We start from the raw sequence: 21,781 nt of genomic DNA, 5'->3' as shown, positions 1-21,781 counted from the left end.
CCTTGCCTCTGGTCCCTAGGAATATGGACCCTGTCATACAGAAGAGGACTTTCTTTATAGCACAACCTTACTTTCTATTCATTATTTTTGGGCCACCCATGTCTCCAAGTTTCTCGTCGTACGCACCTCGTTGGTGACGATTTCCACCCCATGGGCAACAACACAAAATATAGAAAAGTTGTAAAAAGACGACGAGGTCGAGGGTTCTTTTCGGGTTTTCCGAAACTAGCCCCGCCCACCCGCCCTTTCTTTTCTCAGAGGGTATCTCATTTGCCAAAATCAGTCTTATCTTAGCAGGTACTAGCCCCGCCCACCCACCCTCTCTTTTCTTAGAAGGTACTAATCTTAGAACAACACGATTACTTAAGAACATGTTTCACATGGGAAATTGTTGAGAAATGAAGGTTTTTTAATCAAGCTCCGCCCCGGTTCATGACAAATAAAAAAATTATCACAAGTGAATTGTGAACGGGTAGGCGGAGCTTATGTTTTCCTTTTTTTTTAATAACGTAGCCTCCTTTTCCGAACAAAAACTTGAAAATATGTTTAAAATGGTAAATTTTTATACAGAAATATGGATTTTGCAATTAAACTCCGCCCCTCAGTGTGACTGCGAATAAAACATTCGTCACAATTGAGATCTGGGCGGGTGGGTGGGGCTTTTTTTATAATTTATGTAGTTTTCTTTTAACAATCTTTTGGTACAAAGAACGAGATATTACGATCAACTACATAAAGTCAATTGCTTATTACATTTTCAATTTTGACAGTAATTCAGAATTAGTTAATAGTGTAGAAAGTTTATTGCATAATTTCATTTTAGAAAAAGTCGTCAAAAATTTTCAAAAAATTCAGGGATATGCATCCAGACGTGCTGATTCCAAAAATATAGCGTGTTTATGGTCACGGGGTAATATTTTCGAAATATTAGGTGCGAAATTCGAATTTTTCGAAATTTTTGAAAAATGCGATATTTCAGTGGGCGATTTTGGAAAAACGGTTTGAGTTATGGAAGAAATGAGGCCTGAGGTAACTTCCGCGACCAGAAGTCTACAAGAAAATGTATTTAGTTAAATTTCGAAAATCGTCAAAAATTGGTAGAATTTGCATAAAGGGGGAAATTTCATTTTTGAAAAAGTTGTCTAAAAATTCCCAAAAAATTCAAGGATATATATCCTGACGTGCTGATTCCGAAAATATAGTGTGTTTGTGGTAAGGGAGCAACATTTTCCAAATATTCGGTGTGCAATTCGAATGTTTCGAAATTTTTGAAAATTGCGATATTTCAATGGACGATTTTGGAAAAACGGTTAGAGTTATCGAAGAAAAAAAAAAAAAAACGACGTGACTTTTGCGACCCGAAATGTACAAGGTAACGTATTTAGTTTAAATTTCGAAAATTGTCAGGGTTTTTTCTGTATTTAATGAATTGGAAGGACTGAAAAAGAAGTTTAGGGGCTATAGATTTTGGGAAAGCCGGGAGAAATGTATTAGGACTACAGATTAAGTAGCCACCCACCCACCCTCTCTTTTCTTAGATGCTATGTCATTTGCCAGTTTTATCTTAGCAGGTTAGCTTTCTTTTTTACTTAATACAGGTAGTTTTCTTTGAATAACACGATTACTGAAGAACATGTTTCATATGGGAAATTGTCGTTGAGAAATGAAGGTTTTGCAATTAAACCCTGCCCCCGGTTTATGACAAGTCCATTATTAGGCACGGGTAGGAGGAGCTTAGGTTTTTTTTTAATATACGTTTAAAATGGTAAATTTTTATACAGAAACATGGATTTTGCAATTAAGCTCCGCCCCTCGGTGCGAGTGCGAATAAAAAATTCATCACAATTAAGATCTGAAGAACAGTCTTTTGGCAGAACAAGAGATATTATAATAAACAACATAAAGTCAATTGTTTATTATATTTTTAAATATGTCAGTAATTCACAATTAGTTAATAAGGTAGATAGCTTATTGAATAATTTCATTTTAGAAAAAGTCGTCTAAAAATTTTCAAACGTTTTCAAACGGAGTAATATTTTCAAAATATTCGGTGCGAAAATCGAATTTTTCGAAATTTTTAAAAATTGCGAATTTCAATGGGTGATTTTGGAAAAACGGTAAATGTAATTAGTTTAAATTTTGAAAATCGCCAAAAATGGGTGGAAAATTTCATTTTTTAAAAAGTCGTTTAAAAATTATATATATTTAAGAGCTCTAAAATTAATAATGGCCGTAAAAATTACAATGGTTTACAAATTCCTTGTTGACGTATTACAAATCAAAAAAAATCCCAGCTGTAATCTAATCTTTTCTCGCATTTCCATCACTTAACCACAGTAGGTATATCTTTTAAACTAACCTTAAATAAAAATCACATTTAATCAAAAATAGTGTTTGTTTAGGGTATTATAGGTGAGACACCGAACCCTACAAGGCGATCCGAGCTTAGTCGGTCACCTCATTAAATTAAAAAAAAAAAAAACGTGTACTAGTTGAAAAAAGAAATAAAAATAAAAATTAATTTGGTTGGCCAAACCACCGGTTGTTAAGTTTTATTTCCGCATTTTTAACACAATTAAATACAATTCTGTCATTGTTTATTCAACCAAGGATAAAATACAAGAGAGAGAGATATATAATTGATAGATAAAGAACATTAATGCACTTTTAGACTGAAACTGCTCAAACCACAGCTCTTGCTGGATAATACAGTCAGAGTTAGCTTTTTGAGTGATACTTTTTACTTATTATGTATTCGTAATTTATATCAGAGTTAAATTTATTATCAAGAGCTTATTAGTAAAGTACTAATAATGCATAAACGACCCATATATTGCATATACATATAAATATTATAACTGAACAGCAATTATGGTATTTGATGATAAGACGACAAAACGAGTGCTGATAAGAGAATTTGATAGTGGCAACAACACGTAAAGCTGGAACTTCCCAAAAGGTTTTTACCCGGTGACTTAAAAATATTTATATTAAGGTTAAAAAGTACCGACGGAAGATAAATAATTTATTTATTTAACGATTGGAAACAGTTTGTTCGATAAATTTTATATCTATTTCAAGTGTTGCATATTTCTGGCAAATTTAGGAGTGTAAACAGTAGCTTTGTTAAAAGGAAATAAAACTGGGCGGGGAGAATGTGAAAGATAAGTGATAGAGTCGTGTATAATATCAGTATTGCAGCATAGTGCTAGACAACATAATAATTGTGAATGAAAATCGCAGAACGTACCCCGAAAGTACTTAAATCGGTGAATTATCCCATCTCGGCGGGAGTCGCTAAGACTTATTTTGGTAAACTCCCGAAACGGTGCACGTAGTATATTTGGGTTCAGTTTTCCACAACATGTGTTAACATCTATTGCTTCCAATTGAACGTTAATTAAGTCAAGTGTTTTAATAGCTTACGGCATTGGTACGACTATGGCTGTAGAAGTCGACGAATTATATTCAAACTTAAATAAATTACTCGATGGTGAGTTTCTACCAGGAAATTGTTACTTTGATAAAACATTATTCATACAAAGCTGTATAATCGGGTACAACTTTTAGATATTTGCAAATTTTTAACCGACGGTACAAATTACGAAAAGCTCTCACCCTATGCTCGAAAACAAGCAGACGAATTGATCAGTAGATCGAAAAAACAACTGCAGGAAATTGCAAAAGTTGCGGTCAATAACGAATACGATGGCGCTTATGTGGATATGGAAAGAAAATCAGGTATGTATCAAACACGCTTTATTTATTAAACTTAACCAAAGCTATTATAGCTAATAGTAATGAAGACAATAAAAATAATATTTATTCTTCAGTAGAAGAGGCACCCGTAATAACGCCACCACCAGTGGCTGAGCCTCAACCCAACCCTTATGCAAGTACGTAGTTACTAACTATCCTGCCGATGCTTCATTGTTTTTTTTAGACCTACCTGCGAAAGATCTTTCCCAGGATCTCAAATACGGTCCTCTATGCTGGAAATATCGAATTATCCTAAAATTTGACAAAAACAAACGGGTATATGCAGGTTTACATGACAACTGGTTTCTGATATACTCGTCGGAGAAGGACCTAAAACCGATACAGACTTTTGACTTGCGTTTTCATAAAGCCCAGTCTATCATCTGCAAGCAAAATAAGACTCCTACGCAAGATTTTGAACTGGTTAATACTACAGCAGAAGGAAAATCGTACTACGTAAGTTAAGTTGACTTAAGAACTGTCACTCTGAGTTACTGTCATTTTGACAGTTTTTATAACGAATTCGTATTGACACTGTTTCACTTAGTGTAAACTTTTCGTTAGTTTGTAGCCAGGACACATAAAGATATGCTGCAGTGGGTCTCACACATCAATAGGTGCTATGAAAATCTCAGTAAACTGACAAACGTAATACCCTCTGATGATGATATTTCCGAAACGTATGACATGATTACCGATTTAACGAATCAAGGCGATCAAGATGAAGAAGAGGAAGAAATTTACCACGACATAGAAACGTAAATTCGATCAAAATTTTTTTTTTTTTTTTTTTTGATAACTGTGTTTCAGATACAACCCCGAAATAGTCAAAACTATAAATAAACCTCCTGACTTACCTGCTAGAAGATGTATAAACATTCCCTTACCACCTGTACCACAAAAGGAAAGTTTTGACGACGATTCAAGCGAATCGTCCACGTATGACTTAGTAGTAACCACATCTAGACCATCACTAGGCAGTAAGAGTTCGTTTTCGGAGGAAGAAGAAGATGACATTTATGAACCTTTTGTGTCAAAACCGGTTGAACCCAAACCACCGGTTCAGAAATCAGAAGAAAATCAACAGAAACCTAACCAAAGTTACATACACAAGGTTTACAATAGCACGACCGCTGAGAAACCTAAGACTCCCGCAAAACCTAAATTTTTGCCCGAAAAACCTAGATCTAACGCTTCTTTCAAAAAATAAATGTCGACGCTTATAAATATTACTGCTTTCACAATTATTCCTTAAATGCTATCTACGAGAATAGGACAGTTTTAAAATTATTTTTATACTTTTTAATTAGCTCCAATTCAAAAGTTAAGAATGACGTCATTGGACCCGAATAAAAAGCGGCATTTGAGCCCGAAACTGCTACAAAGGAAGTCACACTGAATGAGGTCCTCAATTATACAACGTGGTAACACTAAAATGTATTAGTGCGTGGTTATACCACCACCTGGTGAAAGTTTCCCACTCAATCGATTATTGCGGATATATGTCACCTAGTGTTTTTTTCTGTCGTTCAAAGTTTTTAATTTACGAACTTCAATGTACATAAACTGCAACTGATAAACTGTTAATAAATTTTTAATATGTGTTCATTTTGAATGTTTTTTGTACGTCCACCGTCTTGATTGATTTTAGCCATTCAACATGGCGCATGTGTCTGGATGGTCGCGCAGACGACTTTGAATAGTCCTTTAGTTCAAGTGTCAACAATAATTTGTGTTGATTTGGGTTTGGTTTTCAGTCAAATCGTTCGGTTGTGTGTAGCTGGCTTTAATTTATGACAGGAAAACTTGGTGTATGTATTTAACGTCCTTATATAATAAACGTCAGAATCTGGCACTTAGGACTTTTATTTTTAGTTGTTTTGTACAGTGTTTGTTTTATAATTTTATGCATGATTAGATCTAAATGTTAATGTGGTATTTAATGTCTTGTTTAAAATGGAGACTCTTTGGTATTGTTAAGTACACTACAGACACTTGGTTTCTGTGAAATTTTGACCGGCAAGTTGTACCTATCAAAAGTTTTAATTTCCATGTCAAACACATTAAACAAATGGAAATTTTAAATGCACTCATATAGTCATCGGGTAGATACATAGAAAATGAAGTGCAAAAACTAAAAACGATGCTACTTGCACAACTATCCCCCTCCCCTCGTTAGCAGATCTATTGTTTTAAATTTTAATAATCCAGCTGTCAACGATAACAACAAATTTGACAACCTCTTCTGATTACAGAAGTTAATTACTGTGAATGTTAATTTTCTTTATCATGGTGTTACCAGTAACATCTAATGCACGTGTGTTTTTTTTAACCGTATGTCGTAACTACATTGTTATGAAGAAATACACATTTACTAAATTTAATTTAATTTTATAATCTGTATACCGATATAATTATGACATATGATTAGAAATACACTTGTAGTAAGTGGTTTTGATCGGAGATCGCTTGAGAGCGCATTGTTAATCAAATCACGTCAGAAATTTGTCATAATGTGAACGCGTGAAGTAGGTTGCTTTGAAATTTTTTTGTACGATTAATAAGTTATCTTATTCTGAAGTTAAAAGGTGTCATCTCTATAAAAAATATTAATAGCTTGCTTGTCGAACGTCATTAGTTTAATATTTATTTTTAAATGTACATATATTTGTTACTATTGTTTATTCTGTTAACGTAATTGGGTCGTTGACTACGATTGTATGACTATGTAGAAGAAAAGGAATTGTTAAAACTGCCATTTTTGTGTTTTGACGCTTTTTACGCTCAAACAAGTGTAGTTCTGAAGACAGAGCTCGTTATGTCTAGATCATTTTAAATTTCCCGCACTAATTACATTTTCCTGACAACTCTGACGTAGTGATGAAAACTAACGGCTTTTTAGTGACCTAAAATTTATTTAATCAGTCAAAATTTTAGGCTTAGTTTTTTTGAATGATTGTTAACCAAATTTATCAGATATTTCATTTTCTTTGCCATATTTTTAATGAAATGTTTATAATTTTTGTATTTCCCAACATGATGACGTTATCTTAAAATTTTGCTGAGTAAATCATCGTATTTAAGATTTGTAAAATTGTACAATTTATCTTAGAGAGTGCACCACCGATTACGCTGCAATTTTGCACACTTATAGTTTTCGTGAACGTGGTAACACACTGATAAGTATTTATCTGTTCATCTCTTTGACGGTATCTCAAAATTTTACAAAGTAAATTTCATTCCCAATTAAAAATTGATGACGTAAAAAAAAATCGAAAAAATGTGTGATTACTGATTAAATATTCCACGTGTTATTAACAACTGTGGGTTTTGTTGAATGATATATCTATTGTTGTTGGCACAATACAATTACTTAAACTGCCACATACAAAGAATAAATATTATTGTTTTATGAGTTAAACGCGTGCCCACATTTCATGTTAAATATGCTTCGATATATTATAAAAGTCAACAATTTCGTTTAATTTAAAAGGTCTCATCAAGTTTTTATTAAACCTAGCTGTAATAATGGAGTCACTTTAATTTTTTGAAGTATTTTGATTCAGTGTGAAGGGCGGCGAAAACTATGTCTGCTATATTTCCACATCATTTTAAAATTCTAAAACATTTCTGGTGTCAAGCTGTCCTAGTTTGTTTTCGGAATACCAGCTACAAGTCATAAATTTCATTATCACGTGCACAAGTAATGAACAAACTGAAGGCGAAAGGATATTTTTACCCGCAATTTATTCTTCGCTTTATGGGTCGAAGTAGATTTTAAAATGTTCCTAATAAATAAAGCTCTTAAAACTCGTAGTATTCCTCCAGATCCCTTGTCAGTCATAGTAGAGTATCTTTAAAAATGGCACTTATATAAACAATAGATTTAGTACATATTCTTTGTTTACTTTTACCAGATAGCGAAGAAGGTCGAAATCTTCTCACTCAACCGACGTGAACGCAGTTTTCGTCGTGCCCACTCACCACTATCACGATATAGGCACGTGTATTGACTTACAAACATACCGTGTAAACAACCGCATCCGTAATATAGCTCAACACACAACCAAACTCGTCAGTCCTAGTATATGTGTTACAGTTTCTTGTCCGTTTGCAATCGAGTATTGTGCATAAGCAAATCTCATCATGTTAACAGAAAGCAATCTCCAACAATTTGACACGGCGCACAAAAGGTGAATATTTTTAATAATAAATAAAGAACGCGCTTCCATTTTGCAAATTTCATCCATTTTGTAATTAATAATATTTTTATAGCTAATTATACTTATTGTTATTAATGTTACTGTTGTTACACTTCTATCAGTTCGGTATTTTCAAATTTTGTGTGTAATCTTCTTTGTGTTAGTCTCCTTAATTAGTATTTTAACGCTTATCCAATATTTAGCAGCCCTTCTATTAATTGTTATCAAAGTGATGCCTGATTATTTAAATTACAATCCAAATATTAGTCGATCGATTCAGAATAAGTGATAGCGTTGATATGAGGCTTGGGTGGATACTATATTGTAGTACATTTTGGGAAATAGTTTTACCAAAGTGAGACAAAGTGACTTATTAGCTCCTTTTTTCGGTGCACTATAAGGTAACTTAAGTTATTTAATGTATTTAAGTAAAACAGTCGTCAATAGCAAGTTTATACATTGTTTGCAACGCAAAAACACCCTTCAAACACATAATTGTCACAATATTAACATATACTTATACCGAGTAAATATTATTATCATTTTTAAATGTACTTGTTTCTATATTGACTTTCTACCGTGGAGGTTTTCTTTGTTTTGGTGGATTTCATTTGCTTATTATGTGAGGTTTGTATCTAAAAATACACTCACTCTTCTGTTTACAATTATATTAGCGAAGGCGTTAGTTTATAAGAATCAACGTCTGAAATAAACAAAGCCGGTGACGCGTTTAATCATCTAGAATTTTAATTATTTACGACCATCAACAGTTGCTAATTCGCATTATACCTAATAAATAGAGAACTTTGTACCTCTTCTTATTTATGCTTTGTTTACTCTGATTGTTTAATGAGGAGTTTTAATGCCGTTATGCAAATGAATTTTTTTTCAAGTTGCGTTCTAAAAAAATACGACTTATTTATTTTAACTAACACTTGAGGGTATAGTTCCGGTTTTGAAATTAGGAATACAGACCAAATAATTGCGGTTATGTAGATTTGTAAATGCTGAGACGTATAAGAATAACCACAAAGCCTTTGACCTGATTTATTTGCTCAGTGGTCACTATTTAACAATGAGATCTATAAATAATCAGGCTAATTACAAAAACCTACTTCTTAGTACGCGTGCTAAAATTTGGATAATCATTTGCGCTACAGGCGACAGAGTGTCTGGCTTATTTTAATAATTTATGAAACATTAATTAAGTCTGAGGCTGACTAATACGACTCAAGTCCAAAGATGCATATATTATACTTAGAATTGCTTACTTCGCTCTACTTTACTAAATTTCAGTCGTTTTTTAACTTAGTGCGAACATCAGGTCGTTAGTCACACTAATTTGTAGTTATCTTGCTTCAAATACACTTAAGATACGTAGGTATTATGTGGGTTTGCTCAAATATTTGCTAAAGAGGTAGGTGCTCGTATCTTCCTGCAAAATAACCACTCAAAAAATCGCTTCAATTATTATCGCCCTTGGACTTCAGTTTCTATTGACATTGATTATATTTTAATTATCAGTAAGTACCTCACACGTGAACATTCAGGCAAATCATAATATTTCATCGTGTACGTGAACGTACCCAAAGGACTAAAGTTCCATTGCCTTTGTAGTTTTTAGTTCGTCGAGTGGCTTGTAAGTGGCTATCTATTTTTGGAGCATTATATTATGATTGACACTTATTCGGAATTAAGTGTAGTATTAATAAACAACTAACGACCAATAACAGTAAAATTATATGTCGCTTTTGAATATTATATCGCTCTCTCACTCTTTCCGCTTCCATTTTTAGGACTTACAACCTCAAATTGTTACTGACTTTCTATTAAAATCAGCATTTTAATGATCAAGGATGCTGGGGACTTAAATGAAATGACTTTCTATTTTCTTTTGTTCTCAAATCGACTAATGGCAACTTCAGTTCTTCGAAGATACTAGAATTCCATCCCGGCAATGTTTTTCATTATGATTTCCAAGTTCTAAAACCCTTTCCGTTCTTCTGATTCTTCTTCGTCCCTTTAGTTTCCAACGTTAACATCGCTGTGATCGGTACATATATTTGTGGAGAAATTTCGTCCATATGTAACCACAAACCGGATCTGTTTTCTCAAGAGTGTGGATAACGATTTCCTTCGGTAAGCGGTAGCTATTAATTGTGTCGAAACCATTTGTCATCCTATTCTTTGTTTAATTTGTAACTTTGTTGCAGCCCCGGGTATAACATGAATAAGCTTTGCCGCCAAGTGTCCATTGAATCGCCCGCTGGAGCAAGCCGAGACTGTGTCTTCAATTTCGAAGTCCCGGTCCCGGATGTCCCTCCAAATGGTGCTCGCATTAGGGTGGTATGCGCAGGAGCATGCTACCGAATGAGGAATCGCTCTCCATCAGTGTCCAGTTCGTCGTCTGTGCAGTCCACTGAAGAATCTTACTATTCAGGAAACCACGGAATACGAGATGGAGCTCTATTCCCCGGGTACGAAGTGTCTGGGATCATCGATTCTCTTGGTGACAACGTGAAACCCACGGATGACATTGCTGTCAACAAGAGAGTGATTTTGTATCCGTACGACGGCATTCCACATGGTTACGCCGAGTATATAGTAGTTCACGATCTGTCTTATTTGGTCCCCATTCCTGATAATTTATCTTTGGGTGTTGCCGCTATGCTTCCCACTGGAGCTTTATTAGCTAAAAGCGCAGTCTTCACGGCACACAATTACGTTTCGGCTTTATTAAAACAGCGTCCAGCGGACCAGATTTGCAGAATTTTAATCGTGGGTACTGGTGGTCTAGCACTTTGGGCTATCAGAATCGCCCAGCATCATTTCGAAACGTCTGAAAACAAAGATAGAGTACAAATTACGGTGGCCAGCCTTAAGGACGATGGATTTAAACTTGCCAACGAGCTACAAAAGTAAATACTGCTGTTATATGTACAATTGAGACTAAATTTTCTGATTTCAGTGTTACTCTTGTCCAGTGGAATGAAGAGGTTCACGAAAAACATCTCATTGATAGAACCAAAGACGCTTGTAAAGGTCTGGTCGATATTGTGATTGATTTTGGGACCACTTCCAGATCCCTGCACAGGTCCCTCCAGTGTCTTAGTCCTGTAAGTCAGCAACGTTTCTTGTGTCCAATAATCATCTTCGGTTTGTTTAGAGTGGCGTCGTACTTGTAAGTGACGAAGTAGCAGAACGATTGCTACCTAAATTCTCTTCACTGATCAATAAAACCAATCAAAAAATTGAGGCTGTTTCATATGGGTCAATTGAACAGTTGAAAGAACTTGTTACTTATGTCGCATCAGGGGAGGTAAGTCATTCACACGAATCTCGAAAGCAAATAATCATTTCTATTTTTAGATCATTCCACCACCTTACACCGAGTTTTCAGCCGAAGAAGCTTCATCAGTTATACAAAAACTATGTCGCAGTGAGATACCTGGAAGGGCTATTCTTCGTTTTCATGATATTCAGTGAAAGGTATTAAAATGGGATACCTGATAGCTTCAGTTTGAGAGATTCAGTGTAATTACTAAGCGAAGGTTTATATTAACTCCACTTTTTTATGACAGTTCGAAAGCTCGTGATTCTCTTAGACTGAACGTTTTAAGCTCTCCATGTGTATTTTAATAATTATGATCTTTAATTTTTACCAAAAACATTTTTAATGTGATTGTATATTTACGGTTATGTATGTGTAGTTAATTTAAAGTATTATGAAATGTATCAGCATTTATGATCAGTATCTATGATCAGTATCATTTTCATAAAGACTATTTACTCATATATTTAAGTTTGTGATAACTTTTAATTCATTTCTTATTGTTTCGTAAGAACTCGTTTCGGTCGCATTTAAATTATAAGAAAGTTGATGTTTCGTGTTTTTTTTTTTTTTTCGTTATGTGGATACGAATTTATCTTTATTGATGCATTGTATAGACGTATTATATAAATTTTTAATTGTTAATATATATATAAAAAGTGTTTTTACTTTTATTTTTTGATTTGCTGCCTTCTCGTCCGAACACTCGTAATTAGGGAGGGTATCTAGCAAAGCCCTTTCCTAATTTTTTTCCGTTTTGCCGCTACCCGGTTGTTCTTCTAGTCCTCCAGTCGCGTCTGTTGCTTCTTTCATTCCAATCTTGGACGTCCATCTATTGAAATTTCCGATTTTTTCTTTCACCCGACATTCCTCCTGAATCCTTTTCTTTACCGCAGATCACAAATGCTCCTATGTGTCCCTTTTGAGCTTGGACCTACCCAGACAGCCCTTAGTTGGACCACGAATATGGACTGGACTAATGGCCACTAACGGTCGTCCTCACCTTCTTACATTTAACCTAGAACATAGTCTACATGTTTGAAAATACCACCAAAAAAATGTTGGACTCAACGTGGGTTTAACGACGCCCTTGATTCAGCTGTGAAGATGAATTCCCCGCCTTCGACGTTCTGCGCATGGATTGGGCGACTTAAGTCGGTTCGATTGGTGGGACGATCTAAAATTAAAGTTGTGTAACCAATGATAAGAAATTTACAAGTGGGCTGCGATAAGCTATAAATGGGCACGTGCGGCCTACTCACATAAGTGCATCATACGTCACATATGCGTTAATTGAGAATAATATCTATGCTGAGCGGCACACAGCGATGTATAAGAGGTTGCGCGAAAAAACTTTTTGCTCACTGGGTTAGGTCTAGACAGTTTTAGGTATTTGGGGTGCAGCAATTTTAGCTACATTTTTTTAAATAAGTTAGTGATACATTAAATCTAAAAAATAGGGTAACCTGAGCAGACTTTCATTTTAGGTCCCACTGGCTTTTCGAAAAATTAATTAAATATTCAGAAACTATACCATTCCAGTATCATAAATTCGATATTCGTTTGTTGCGAAATTGGTTACCTGGGCCAAAAAAGTAACATTAATTTTCAGTTTAACTCACTACGGTTCCGTTCAAATGATTTTTGTGGTATAGGCAACTAAATAAACATGATTTTCACTCGGAAAAATCAAAAACCAGATGATCCACGGAACAAGAATTTCCATGTTTAGGGGTATGTTTTATGGAACCTAGGATATTACATGAAAAAAAAACACTAGCGCGACCTTTTAGTTAATTATATGAAAGTTTTAAAAAGCATTAAACATTTTTTGAGTGCTTTTTAAAAAACCGAGCAGAAATGATGAAAAATTTGGTGGAATATTGATTTTACTTGACCCGAATTTTTCTGTGGAAAATTAATAATTCAAAGGATTCTTGCATTATGAAAATACACAATGCAGCTCTTTCCTGACATTAAAATAAAAAATAAACCAACCTAATTTATGATGATGCTTTAACGCATTTAAATAAAGAAACTGAAAACAAAAGACAAAATGATAATGAAAATATCAATTTGTCGTAGAATAGTAATAATAATAATTTTGCTTTAATGTGCCAGCTTATCCTACAAATTTTTATGAAATAGGCTTCACATACATAAAAAATTTACATTTACCTATATGTCACAGCTTTCCTCAAGTTTCACCTCTGCCAATATGAACATTACAAACACTGCCTACCCGGGCTAAGTATTGTTGGGAACATCTGGGACTAGTTAAGACCTACGTCACTGAGTTGCCGCATTTACAAAATTTTCCCTTCATTGAAGATTTTATTTTAGAAATTGGCTTATGTTGTAGGCGAGACTGCGCAGGACATTTTTGATGACTCGAGAAAATAAAGCGGCAATTATGAATTGATATAGTATTAAAATGTTTCCTTCTTTCGTTTAGGATAGAGATTCGAAGAAAGGTTCTGTTAACATTGTTCTATAAATGTTGACAGAACAACAACCTCTATAGGTTAGATTATTGATTTATGCTTTGTACTTTAGTATTGTGAAGTTGTTTCCTAATCGGTAATTCTAATAACAGGTTCCTTTTAAAAACTGTTGGTCTACTAAAAAGGGTTCAACATCAAAAATGAACTCTACACATTGTGTTGCTACATAATGTTTTAATTATTAATGTTTAAAGGCTACAGTGTTGCTTATCGTACTTATTGTTATTGAATAGCTATATCTATTCATTAACAACAACATACAATCACATCTGTCGTAATTAAGACTAGATTAAGATTAATAAATCTATATTTCTTATGACAGTGTGGATTATTTGTGTTTAAAGTAGATGACTTATGATCTACTTCATTTGTTATTTGATAGAATACTTTTTATCTGCTTGATGATTCTTCAATGAAGTTTAAAACACCATATACGTACTAAGCCAACATTATATTTGATTTTACAAAAGTACACTTAACCTAAAAAACATATTGTGATAGTTATTATACAACAACCCTTCCACTTATTTGAAACTTGGAAGGCGTCATTTTCCCATACTATTTCACTCTCTACTTTACTTCTATTCCAATTTTATTTATTGTAAACACGAGAAAGTTTCTAAAGGAAATTACCGAAAATGATGTGGCAACGTCGCATGCGCTGTGGTGACCTAAAAGTGTCCAGTGCCGCGCAGGTTATCAAAAATCGCGTGCGCCGTGGACCATACTTGCCAATTTAAACCAACTTTTAATAGCGCCATCTAGTGGCCCGTTCAAGCTTATTGTGGCTTTAGACAGATTATGGTTTTCAAATCAATACCGTCGGAGAGGAATTAAACCGCTGAATAAATTATAATCATAAGAAAAAATTAAAACAACCAAAAACTGTTTACATTATTGAATATATGGAGCGGTTTGACGTCATATTTGTCTGGAATATGTATTAATTTTGGATGCAGTTCTTTATTGGAGTGTTGCTTTTGATAATTGAAAGAAAACAAAGTTCAATGTACACGTATGTAATCCACTATTATAATACATTACAAAATATTTACAAACAGAAATATCGAACTGTTGAGGAAATGAGACTTAGTAACTAGCTGCCTAATTTATAGCACAGTAAAGTCTGCGTCTGGAATGCTGCATACAGTGAATGTAATTAATTTACTCAATTTTCTGTTTCAGATCTTTGACTGGGAACGCTTACGATGCTATATATTAGGAATCATGAATTACTAAACAAAAACCCACATCAAATGTAAAAAAAAAAGTATAAATAATTTAAATTGCTACTATAATCACAGATTAATCAGTAACATATGTTATAAAACTTTACAATATACACATTTGTAATAGTAGTTCAATTTTGTAGTTCTATCAATATGCAACTTCTATCAACAATACAAAAGTTGTTAAATCGAACATAGTGTTCTGTACGGTGGTTTCAACTAAACGAACGCAGTTCGGTTTCACGTGTGTGAATAGGAACGCATTTAATAAAGACGACGGTGAAAATATAAGCAAAATGTTCAAGTCCCAAAAAATAAAAAGAACATCTTCTTAAACTAGTTGAGTAACTCTTATATTTAGACAAGCGTTCTATAAAACAGATACATTTAGAATTTTTCTTTTTACTCAATAAATGGATAGATGAACAACTCAAGTGATTTCTTGTGCAAACTGTACCTAACTTATATGTAATAAATGAAGCTCCCAATACTGGTTTCTCAAAAAGTATCTCTCGTAACAGCAAACAGTAACAATTTTAAGACAATTTTTTAGAAATCCGAAAGTCACATTCGCTGATATGACTATATGATCACTTTCACGTAATTGGAGTTACTAGTCAATAAAACCGATAATTAACAATTATGCAAATAATAGTTTTCTTAAATTATAATTACTTGATAAGTATGCTATTATACACAATAGAACAAATTTTCTATTATAATCACAGATTAATCAGTAACATACTATAAAATTTACAATATGCACATTTGGATGTTTTAAATTATAGTAATTAATTATAAGTCGTTTGAAAAGGAGTGTAGTGAAAATGATTTAGAATTAACGTATTAACTCAAAATAGAACTCGTTTTTCTATTGATCACCGCACTCTGCCTCAAACCTCAAAAATAAAAACAAAATTACCTTTTCTACATCATCAACTAAATTAATAATGTTCTTGGGCTCAAGTGGGGGTGAGTTCATGTAGGTGTAGGAGTTGTAGAAGAATCAAGATTAGTAAAGAAAGCAGATGAACGCATTGAAATGAGCTTAGGGGAACCAGGAATACCCGACGGTGATCCAACTGGTGATGCCGGTTCATCTGCAATACGAACGTGATCAAATTTGGCAATAACTAAATTATAGAAGAAAAATAGGACAGCCTATTCTATACTGACTAATCTTTGCCTCACTCAACAGCTCAAAGGTAAAGGAATTCGAAATTAATAAATTTAAGTCGATATTATTTATACAGTTTATTGCAAAACAATTACAATGAAAAAAAAAAAACAAAAATCGACAATCAAAATTTCAGTTTAATCAATCGGCGTATAAGAAACTATGTCATTACAGTGTGACGTTTGTTTTAAACATCTCCAAGAGGACTCAAAACATTTCTAGGGATCTCAGTTTGGAAAATAACCAATTATACCCTCTAGAACGTAACATTATAAAAATAACTTGAACACTTTTTTACTAGTTCTATATAAAAAAACATTACATACACACATTTCACCCACAAAGACTTGAATGATAATACGTGATGCTGTTATTAAGGATGTCTTAATAGTATCTAGCCTCAGAGAGAGCTTAAAACAGTCTCATGATAAGCTGTTGACTGGTCAAGTTCTAAAACAATATACAACAGCAATTTTAATCAGTAATAAGTCAAGTATTTTGTACAATAACAGGTAGTGATCAATCCAAATAATACACTTAAAAAACAATTTCGTATAACTAAAGGAAATAATCCATATTTACTTTGCTTATAACAGAGAATTAGTAGTATAATTTAAAAATATATATATATAATTTTCGGCTACTAATTCTATGTGAACAAATTAAATAACTTACACGGAATACAGCGACTTTTTTTAACAATATGGTACAAAAAGAGTTATTACATAAAAATCGAGAGAACTTATCATCAGAAATTGTAGATATACAGTATAGCTTTGAAATATGAATAAAAATGTAGTGACTAATTACAACAGGGTATGGCAATCGTGACATGTGGTGAAATGACAAAGTGCTTTACCTGGTAGCTACTCACCTACTCCTACAACAGACAGATTGCCTGTAAGTGGAGTAGGGGATGAAGATACCGTCGACATCATGCGGCACTGCTCCTTAACAACAGGATCTGAAAGAAAAAAAAAACGTTACTTCACATTTGTGATGTCATGGGGACAATAACATGTCAAGCTAAAACAAGGACATTCACAACAACGAAAAATTGATTTGTCGAGAATACTTTTATGTAAAGGTGTTATTCAACCAAAGTAGCTCGGATTTCAATTTCAAGGAATCAAGTAATTGGAAGTCAGAAGCCATACGTAACACCAAACTACGCTAAATAATGGTCATTTAAAAATAACGAGTTGGTATATAATCAACAATACGTAGGTATCCACATGTACGTCACATTTACGCACACCAATTTGTAATTAAAATTGTCATACAAAATGATGTAGCGAAGTGTATAATTGGTCACATAATCAGAAAAATAAATACCAAAATAAATTCCACGGATGCAAAATCATTTAGAAATACTGTGCATAGAAGGAATTTTGTGTGGAAAAAATGTGACGTGTGCAGGCGCGAAGATGTACCTCGAAAATTTAAAACTGAGCAGTTTTTAATAACTTTGATGGAATGAGTAATACAATTTTCGATTTTGGGTGTTCAAAATTGCTCGTTTTGGCGTTTTCGTAAGTAATAATGGTTCACCCTGTATATGCGAATAAAAAAAATTTTTTGGAATACTTACAGAAATAGGAGTGATCCATGGCATCACGTGCGGTGAGACGCTCTAGATGATCATAACGCAACAGTTTATCCAAAAAATCTAACGCTTCTGCCGATACTAAATGTTGATTTTCGTTATGCACAAATCGCTCCCACCTCTTACGGGAATGTCTGTCGGAAAAAAAGGGGGGGTTAAGACGGTGTATAGAACAAATAGGGTTTAACTCACCTTCCTAAAATGTCGTTAAATCGTGGATCTAATTCTATATGGTATTTATCAAGGTATTCGAAAAGCTCTTCAGTTCCTAAGACTTTGGCAATACGGACTAATTGGTCGTAATTATCATGGCCATGAAAGAAAGGCTCTTTTCTAAATATCATTGAAGCTAACATACATCCCAATGACCACATATCTAATGAATAATCATACATCTGATAGTCTACAAGGAGTTCAGGTCCTTTAAAGTACCTAGAAGCGACCCTTACATTGTATTCTTGTCCTGGATGATAAAATTCTGCTAAACCCCAATCAATTAGCCTTAACTTTCGATTTTCATGATCAATCATGACGTTATGTGGCTTTACATCCCTAGACAAAAATCAATTTAATCAAATTTACATAATAAAAATCACGCAATTACCTATGCATAATACCCATGCTGTGACAATAATCCAAAGCTTTGAGCAACTCATATAAATAGTAACGAATATCGAAATCTGTAAGCGTTTGGTAAAGCTGCTTGAAATCCGTATTATTGACGTGTTCAAAAATAAGTGCTGGTGTTCTTGATACTGGATCTTTAACAACAGCCTCGAGAGTTATTATATTTGTACCTCCACGTAAATTTTCTAATATCTTTATTTCTCGTTTTATTTTCTTCTTTTTCACTGGCTGAAAGCAAGCGTTATTAGAATACTTGAATTTTGTTTATTTGAGTATGATTGGTTCAAATTTCTAGACGTAGATGACGTCCCGTCTCGCCTGTGACGTCACGCGATTGCATCAGGCGATTATGTCTAGAAATTTGACACATGATTAGCTAGCACTTTTCGGATAATACTCAAATTAATCGAGAAAATTCACTAACTAAAGTAGATTGTAGTAGGCATGCTGTAGCGCGTTAAATTTAAAAACTAGATGTAGGGGAGAGTGTGCACGTGTGGATGGAGTTCTTAGTAATTGACGTGGATGTGGGGTTACTGAGTAGTATGATGAATGTTGATTAATCTAAACTAACCTTTAATATTTTGACTACACATTTTTCATTGTTTGTTACATTGACGGCTTCAAAAACTTCACTATATTTTCCTCTTCCTAATTTTCTGACCAACTGGTAATCATCCTGCTGACCCCAGTCAACAACGTAGCTTTCATAATCCCAGTATTCACGTGGTTTGTGCGAATTAACTTCAGCATAAACTCGGGCACGACTAGGTAATGCCATTATTTTATTATGCACAAGGCTGCTCACAAAATAACGAACATAAGCTCGAGTTCCTTGAACGGTTACTGAAAATATAAAAACCACTGTTAGACTTGCATGCAACTAGGGGATATGGTAGAGACTATTGAGTGCTAACATGAATACTGGCTCAAGTTACCTTGTTTAAAGCACAGTTTTGCTAATCTAGAACATTTAATCAGCATAACTACATATCAGAATCTCCAAATTTTGTAAGTCAAGTAGTCAATAGCCTTGTATAGGTAGGCACACGCCATTCCCCTGTACATACTAGACTTTAGAAAGACTGAATAAAGGCTACACTTAAATACTCCATACCTAGTTCATTCCGTAGACAACTTATATACAGAAATATCCAATAAAACGACACATAGCAACTCCGATAACCCTTTACAATTTATCTAAAATATTTTATGTGTATTTTTTCCTCAACACTACCCGGCTTCTTAGCAAGGAGTCAGAACCAAGATGGAAGGAACTTCCATCCCGCCACGGTAGACTAGATTGGTAGCTAGCAGAGAGCCACTTATTTCAGTATATTGGATACCCCTCTAAAACGACATTGCCAGAACCAGTGGCGTACCGACCCCGAACCTCCAAATCTACAATTTCCTCTAGACCCCCAAAAACTACCAAATTTTCACAAATACCTTGATCCGCTCCTGCACGCCCCACAGAAAAAATACCCCGTCACGACTCGTTCTTGTTTTTCTTAAAAACACTTCGCACGATCGTCCAAAAAAACACCTTCAGACGTCACTGCACTATCACAACAAATTCCCACTTTACCCCTAGAGTAAACCCCTGAAACACACAAAGGCACCGCGAGGTGGCGCGACAAAAGCGGATTGACGTTGTTAACCACCAAATTTAAATTTTAAGCGGCGAATTCTAATTACACTGTTTGAAAACACTAAATCACAAGACGAAACGTTTCAATGTAAAAACTTGATGGCACAGTTTAGGCACATAGACACAGTCTTTGTAGTAACAATAACACAATCGGTGAATTTTTGCACTTGTGGTTTTTACACACAGGAATTTTAAAAAACGCTGGTTAAAACGCTACAATCATTGGAAAACTCTTTGTTCCGTATGGACACACTGATTTAAGTAAGTCACCGAGATATCGATTAATCGCTATTTGGAAAACTACACGACAGATGGAAGCAGCGACGACGATATTTTATCCGAAAGGAAAAAGTCAGAACAATTTAAAGCCACAATACTTCAAAGGAATGCAAATAATGTGGGTAAAAATATAATCTAATCGAAACTAGTTTAGCCGCAAAGTTGGATAAACTCAGTCGTTTCGTACAAATGTGCAACTGTATAGGCTGCCTTCACCACACACAGCAGTATTATTGGTTGACTAGAACCAAAATTAATTAAGCTATCACTAATTAATTAATTAATTTGCACAAACTATATTTTCGTTCTTGGGTAACTTTTCATAACAGTAATTTTTCTCACAATAATACCACACTAACGGCCACAAAATCACTGTTTTATTTATTTTTGTTTCGGACATTGACTTAAATCCGGCCTTGGCTAAATTTGCGTACCTTATTGTAAATATTCAGCAAACTTCTTAAAATTTCAACGATCATGTTATCATGTTTTAAGAATCCCGTTTTTTATTTTTATTTTTCTTAACGAAAAAACGTCCATTTTTTCCTCGTTTGTCACTTAAACTTTGGAATTGTGGAAAAACCATATTTCTGATAAAATCAATTTTTCACAGCGTGTTTAATGTTACTATTATCTTTAAAATAAAAGTATCTATTTTCTTGAACTTTGGTAGATCGATATACACTATCTTAAAAAAGAGGTGACGCAAACAATGTTCAAGATTATCGCTCAATCGTAATTTCGCAAAATATATTGCAAAATTTGTGATATAACCTTAACGTCACTGAGTCATAAAGCAAAGATCCACAGTAGTCTCAATTTACAGACAATCGAGGTCAGGTGGAATAGTAGTGTCGTACATATTCTGGAGTACCGCAAGGCACAAACCGAGACTCCCTTTTGTTTCATTTATGCATAAACGATCTGGTTGATGTTAAAAATTATAGTGAGACGTTACACACACAGTGAAAAATCGATTTTTACCCTTGTTTCCTCTGTAACCGACAGTTTTTCATGGACTGGTGAACACAAAAGGCCGTTACACATTTAATGTACTTGACAGAGATATGGAAACGTCGTCACAAACTTAAACACCGACATCTTTATGTTTATGACTCGATAGATCAACATAAATGTCACAATAAATCAGGAAGTAACTTTGATACATACTCATAATGCCACCAACCACCAAAAGTGTAATAAATTTGAGTTCAATTACTTAATGGTTGATACTAGAAACCATAAACCATTTTATTGAGCATTGTTCAAATTTACGTTCCATTTTAGCACTATATGTAAACGAAAACGTAAATTTTACGTTTAAAAATTACGTTCGTTTACGATTAACGTCGAATGTGTAAGCAGTTCTTAAGTTATTATGTTGGTACTTATGCGAATTTAATTACTTTATTTGTA

General features: G+C 34.0%; 3 protein-coding genes and 1 long non-coding RNA gene across 12 annotated transcripts; 2 read left to right on the top strand and 2 right to left on the bottom strand.

The window, feature by feature from the left end:
• The first annotated feature begins 2,811 nt into the window (after positions 1-2,811).
• LOC135141912 (uncharacterized) lies at positions 2,812-5,367 on the top strand. 3 transcript variants are annotated; one of them, XM_064073499.1, is made up of 6 exons: positions 2,812-3,493; positions 3,571-3,741; positions 3,837-3,896; positions 3,944-4,215; positions 4,324-4,517; positions 4,570-5,367. In XM_064073499.1, exons 1-6 carry the CDS (start codon positions 3,442-3,444, stop codon positions 4,967-4,969), a joined length of 1,149 nt encoding a protein of 382 aa, XP_063929569.1. In that variant the 5' UTR covers positions 2,812-3,441; the 3' UTR covers positions 4,970-5,367. The 3 variants fall into 3 exon arrangements, with proteins under 3 accessions (XP_063929569.1, XP_063929567.1, XP_063929568.1); XM_064073497.1 differs by having other exon boundaries at positions 3,792-3,896; XM_064073498.1 differs by having other exon boundaries at positions 2,814-3,493; positions 3,834-3,896.
• Positions 5,368-5,460: 93 nt separating this feature from the next.
• Positions 5,461-11,616, top strand: LOC135141913 (uncharacterized). 3 transcript variants are annotated; one of them, XM_064073502.1, is made up of 5 exons: positions 5,461-5,570; positions 10,175-10,879; positions 10,930-11,077; positions 11,128-11,280; positions 11,331-11,616. In XM_064073502.1, the coding sequence occupies exons 2-5, from the start codon at positions 10,188-10,190 to the stop codon at positions 11,445-11,447; spliced, it is 1,110 nt and encodes a 369-aa protein (XP_063929572.1). In that variant the 5' UTR covers positions 5,461-5,570; positions 10,175-10,187; the 3' UTR covers positions 11,448-11,616. The 3 variants fall into 3 exon arrangements, with proteins under 3 accessions (XP_063929572.1, XP_063929571.1, XP_063929573.1); XM_064073501.1 differs by lacking the exon at positions 5,461-5,570 and adding an exon at positions 7,736-7,952; XM_064073503.1 differs by lacking the exon at positions 5,461-5,570 and adding an exon at positions 9,758-10,100.
• Positions 11,617-11,821: 205 nt separating this feature from the next.
• Positions 11,822-13,694, bottom strand: LOC135141914 (uncharacterized). 2 transcript variants are annotated; one of them, XR_010282429.1, is made up of 3 exons: positions 13,471-13,677; positions 12,365-12,469; positions 11,822-12,310 (listed from the first exon to the last, which is right to left on the bottom strand). It is a non-coding gene; the product is annotated as an uncharacterized LOC135141914 (long non-coding RNA). The 2 variants fall into 2 exon arrangements; XR_010282428.1 differs by having other exon boundaries at positions 11,822-12,469; positions 13,471-13,694.
• Positions 13,695-14,799: 1,105 nt separating this feature from the next.
• On the bottom strand, positions 14,800-20,332 carry Ckiialpha (casein kinase IIalpha). Of its 4 annotated transcripts, none has more exons than XM_064072191.1 (9): positions 19,885-20,332; positions 19,553-19,836; positions 19,374-19,495; positions 19,010-19,281; positions 18,413-18,663; positions 18,001-18,360; positions 17,794-17,942; positions 17,077-17,166; positions 14,800-16,125 (listed from the first exon to the last, which is right to left on the bottom strand). In XM_064072191.1, the coding sequence occupies exons 3-9, from the start codon at positions 19,417-19,419 to the stop codon at positions 16,004-16,006; spliced, it is 1,290 nt and encodes a 429-aa protein (XP_063928261.1). In that variant the 5' UTR covers positions 19,420-19,495; positions 19,553-19,836; positions 19,885-20,332; the 3' UTR covers positions 14,800-16,003. The 4 variants fall into 4 exon arrangements, with proteins under 4 accessions (XP_063928261.1, XP_063928258.1, XP_063928259.1 ...); XM_064072188.1 differs by having other exon boundaries at positions 16,036-16,125; positions 17,062-17,166; positions 19,885-20,327; XM_064072189.1 differs by lacking the exons at positions 14,800-16,125; positions 19,374-19,495 and having other exon boundaries at positions 16,265-17,166; positions 19,885-20,326.
• Positions 20,333-21,781: the final 1,449 nt, after the last annotated feature.

The sequence above is a fragment of the Zophobas morio genome, unplaced genomic scaffold (assembly GCF_036711695.1).
Source record: "Zophobas morio isolate AGI-343-1 ecotype UQ-CSIRO unplaced genomic scaffold, CSIRO_AGI_Zmor_V1 ptg000044l, whole genome shotgun sequence".
Taxonomy (NCBI): Eukaryota; Metazoa; Arthropoda; class Insecta; order Coleoptera; family Tenebrionidae; genus Zophobas; species Zophobas morio.
Note: the sequence above shows the minus strand (reverse complement) of the source record. Positions and strands in the feature narration are given on the sequence as shown.

Excerpts from the sequence above, each read along its gene's own strand:
- LOC135141912 (XM_064073497.1), top strand. The coding sequence starts at position 3,442 with ATGGCTGTAGAAGTCGACGAATTATATTCAAACTTAAATAAATTACTC. Across the intron at positions 4,216-4,323 it reads CAGAAGGAAAATCGTACTAC|TTTGTAGCCAGGACACATAA; the intron begins GTAAGTTAAGTT and ends ACTTTTCGTTAG. Across the intron at positions 4,518-4,569 it reads ATTTACCACGACATAGAAAC|ATACAACCCCGAAATAGTCA; the intron begins GTAAATTCGATC and ends ACTGTGTTTCAG.
- LOC135141913 (XM_064073501.1), top strand. The coding sequence starts at position 7,906 with ATGTTAACAGAAAGCAATCTCCAACAATTTGACACGGCGCACAAAAG. Across the intron at positions 7,953-10,174 it reads TTTGACACGGCGCACAAAAG|CCCCGGGTATAACATGAATA; the intron begins GTGAATATTTTT and ends ACTTTGTTGCAG. Across the intron at positions 10,880-10,929 it reads CTTGCCAACGAGCTACAAAA|TGTTACTCTTGTCCAGTGGA; the intron begins GTAAATACTGCT and ends TTCTGATTTCAG.
- Ckiialpha (XM_064072191.1), bottom strand. The coding sequence starts at position 19,419 with ATGCTGATTAAATGTTCTAGATTAGCAAAACTGTGCTTTAAACAAG. Across the intron at positions 19,282-19,373 it reads AAAACTGTGCTTTAAACAAG|TAACCGTTCAAGGAACTCGA; the intron begins GTAACTTGAGCC and ends TTATATTTTCAG. Across the intron at positions 16,126-17,076 it reads TCTGTCTGTTGTAGGAGTAG|ATGAACCGGCATCACCAGTT; the intron begins GTGAGTAGCTAC and ends TTCGTATTGCAG.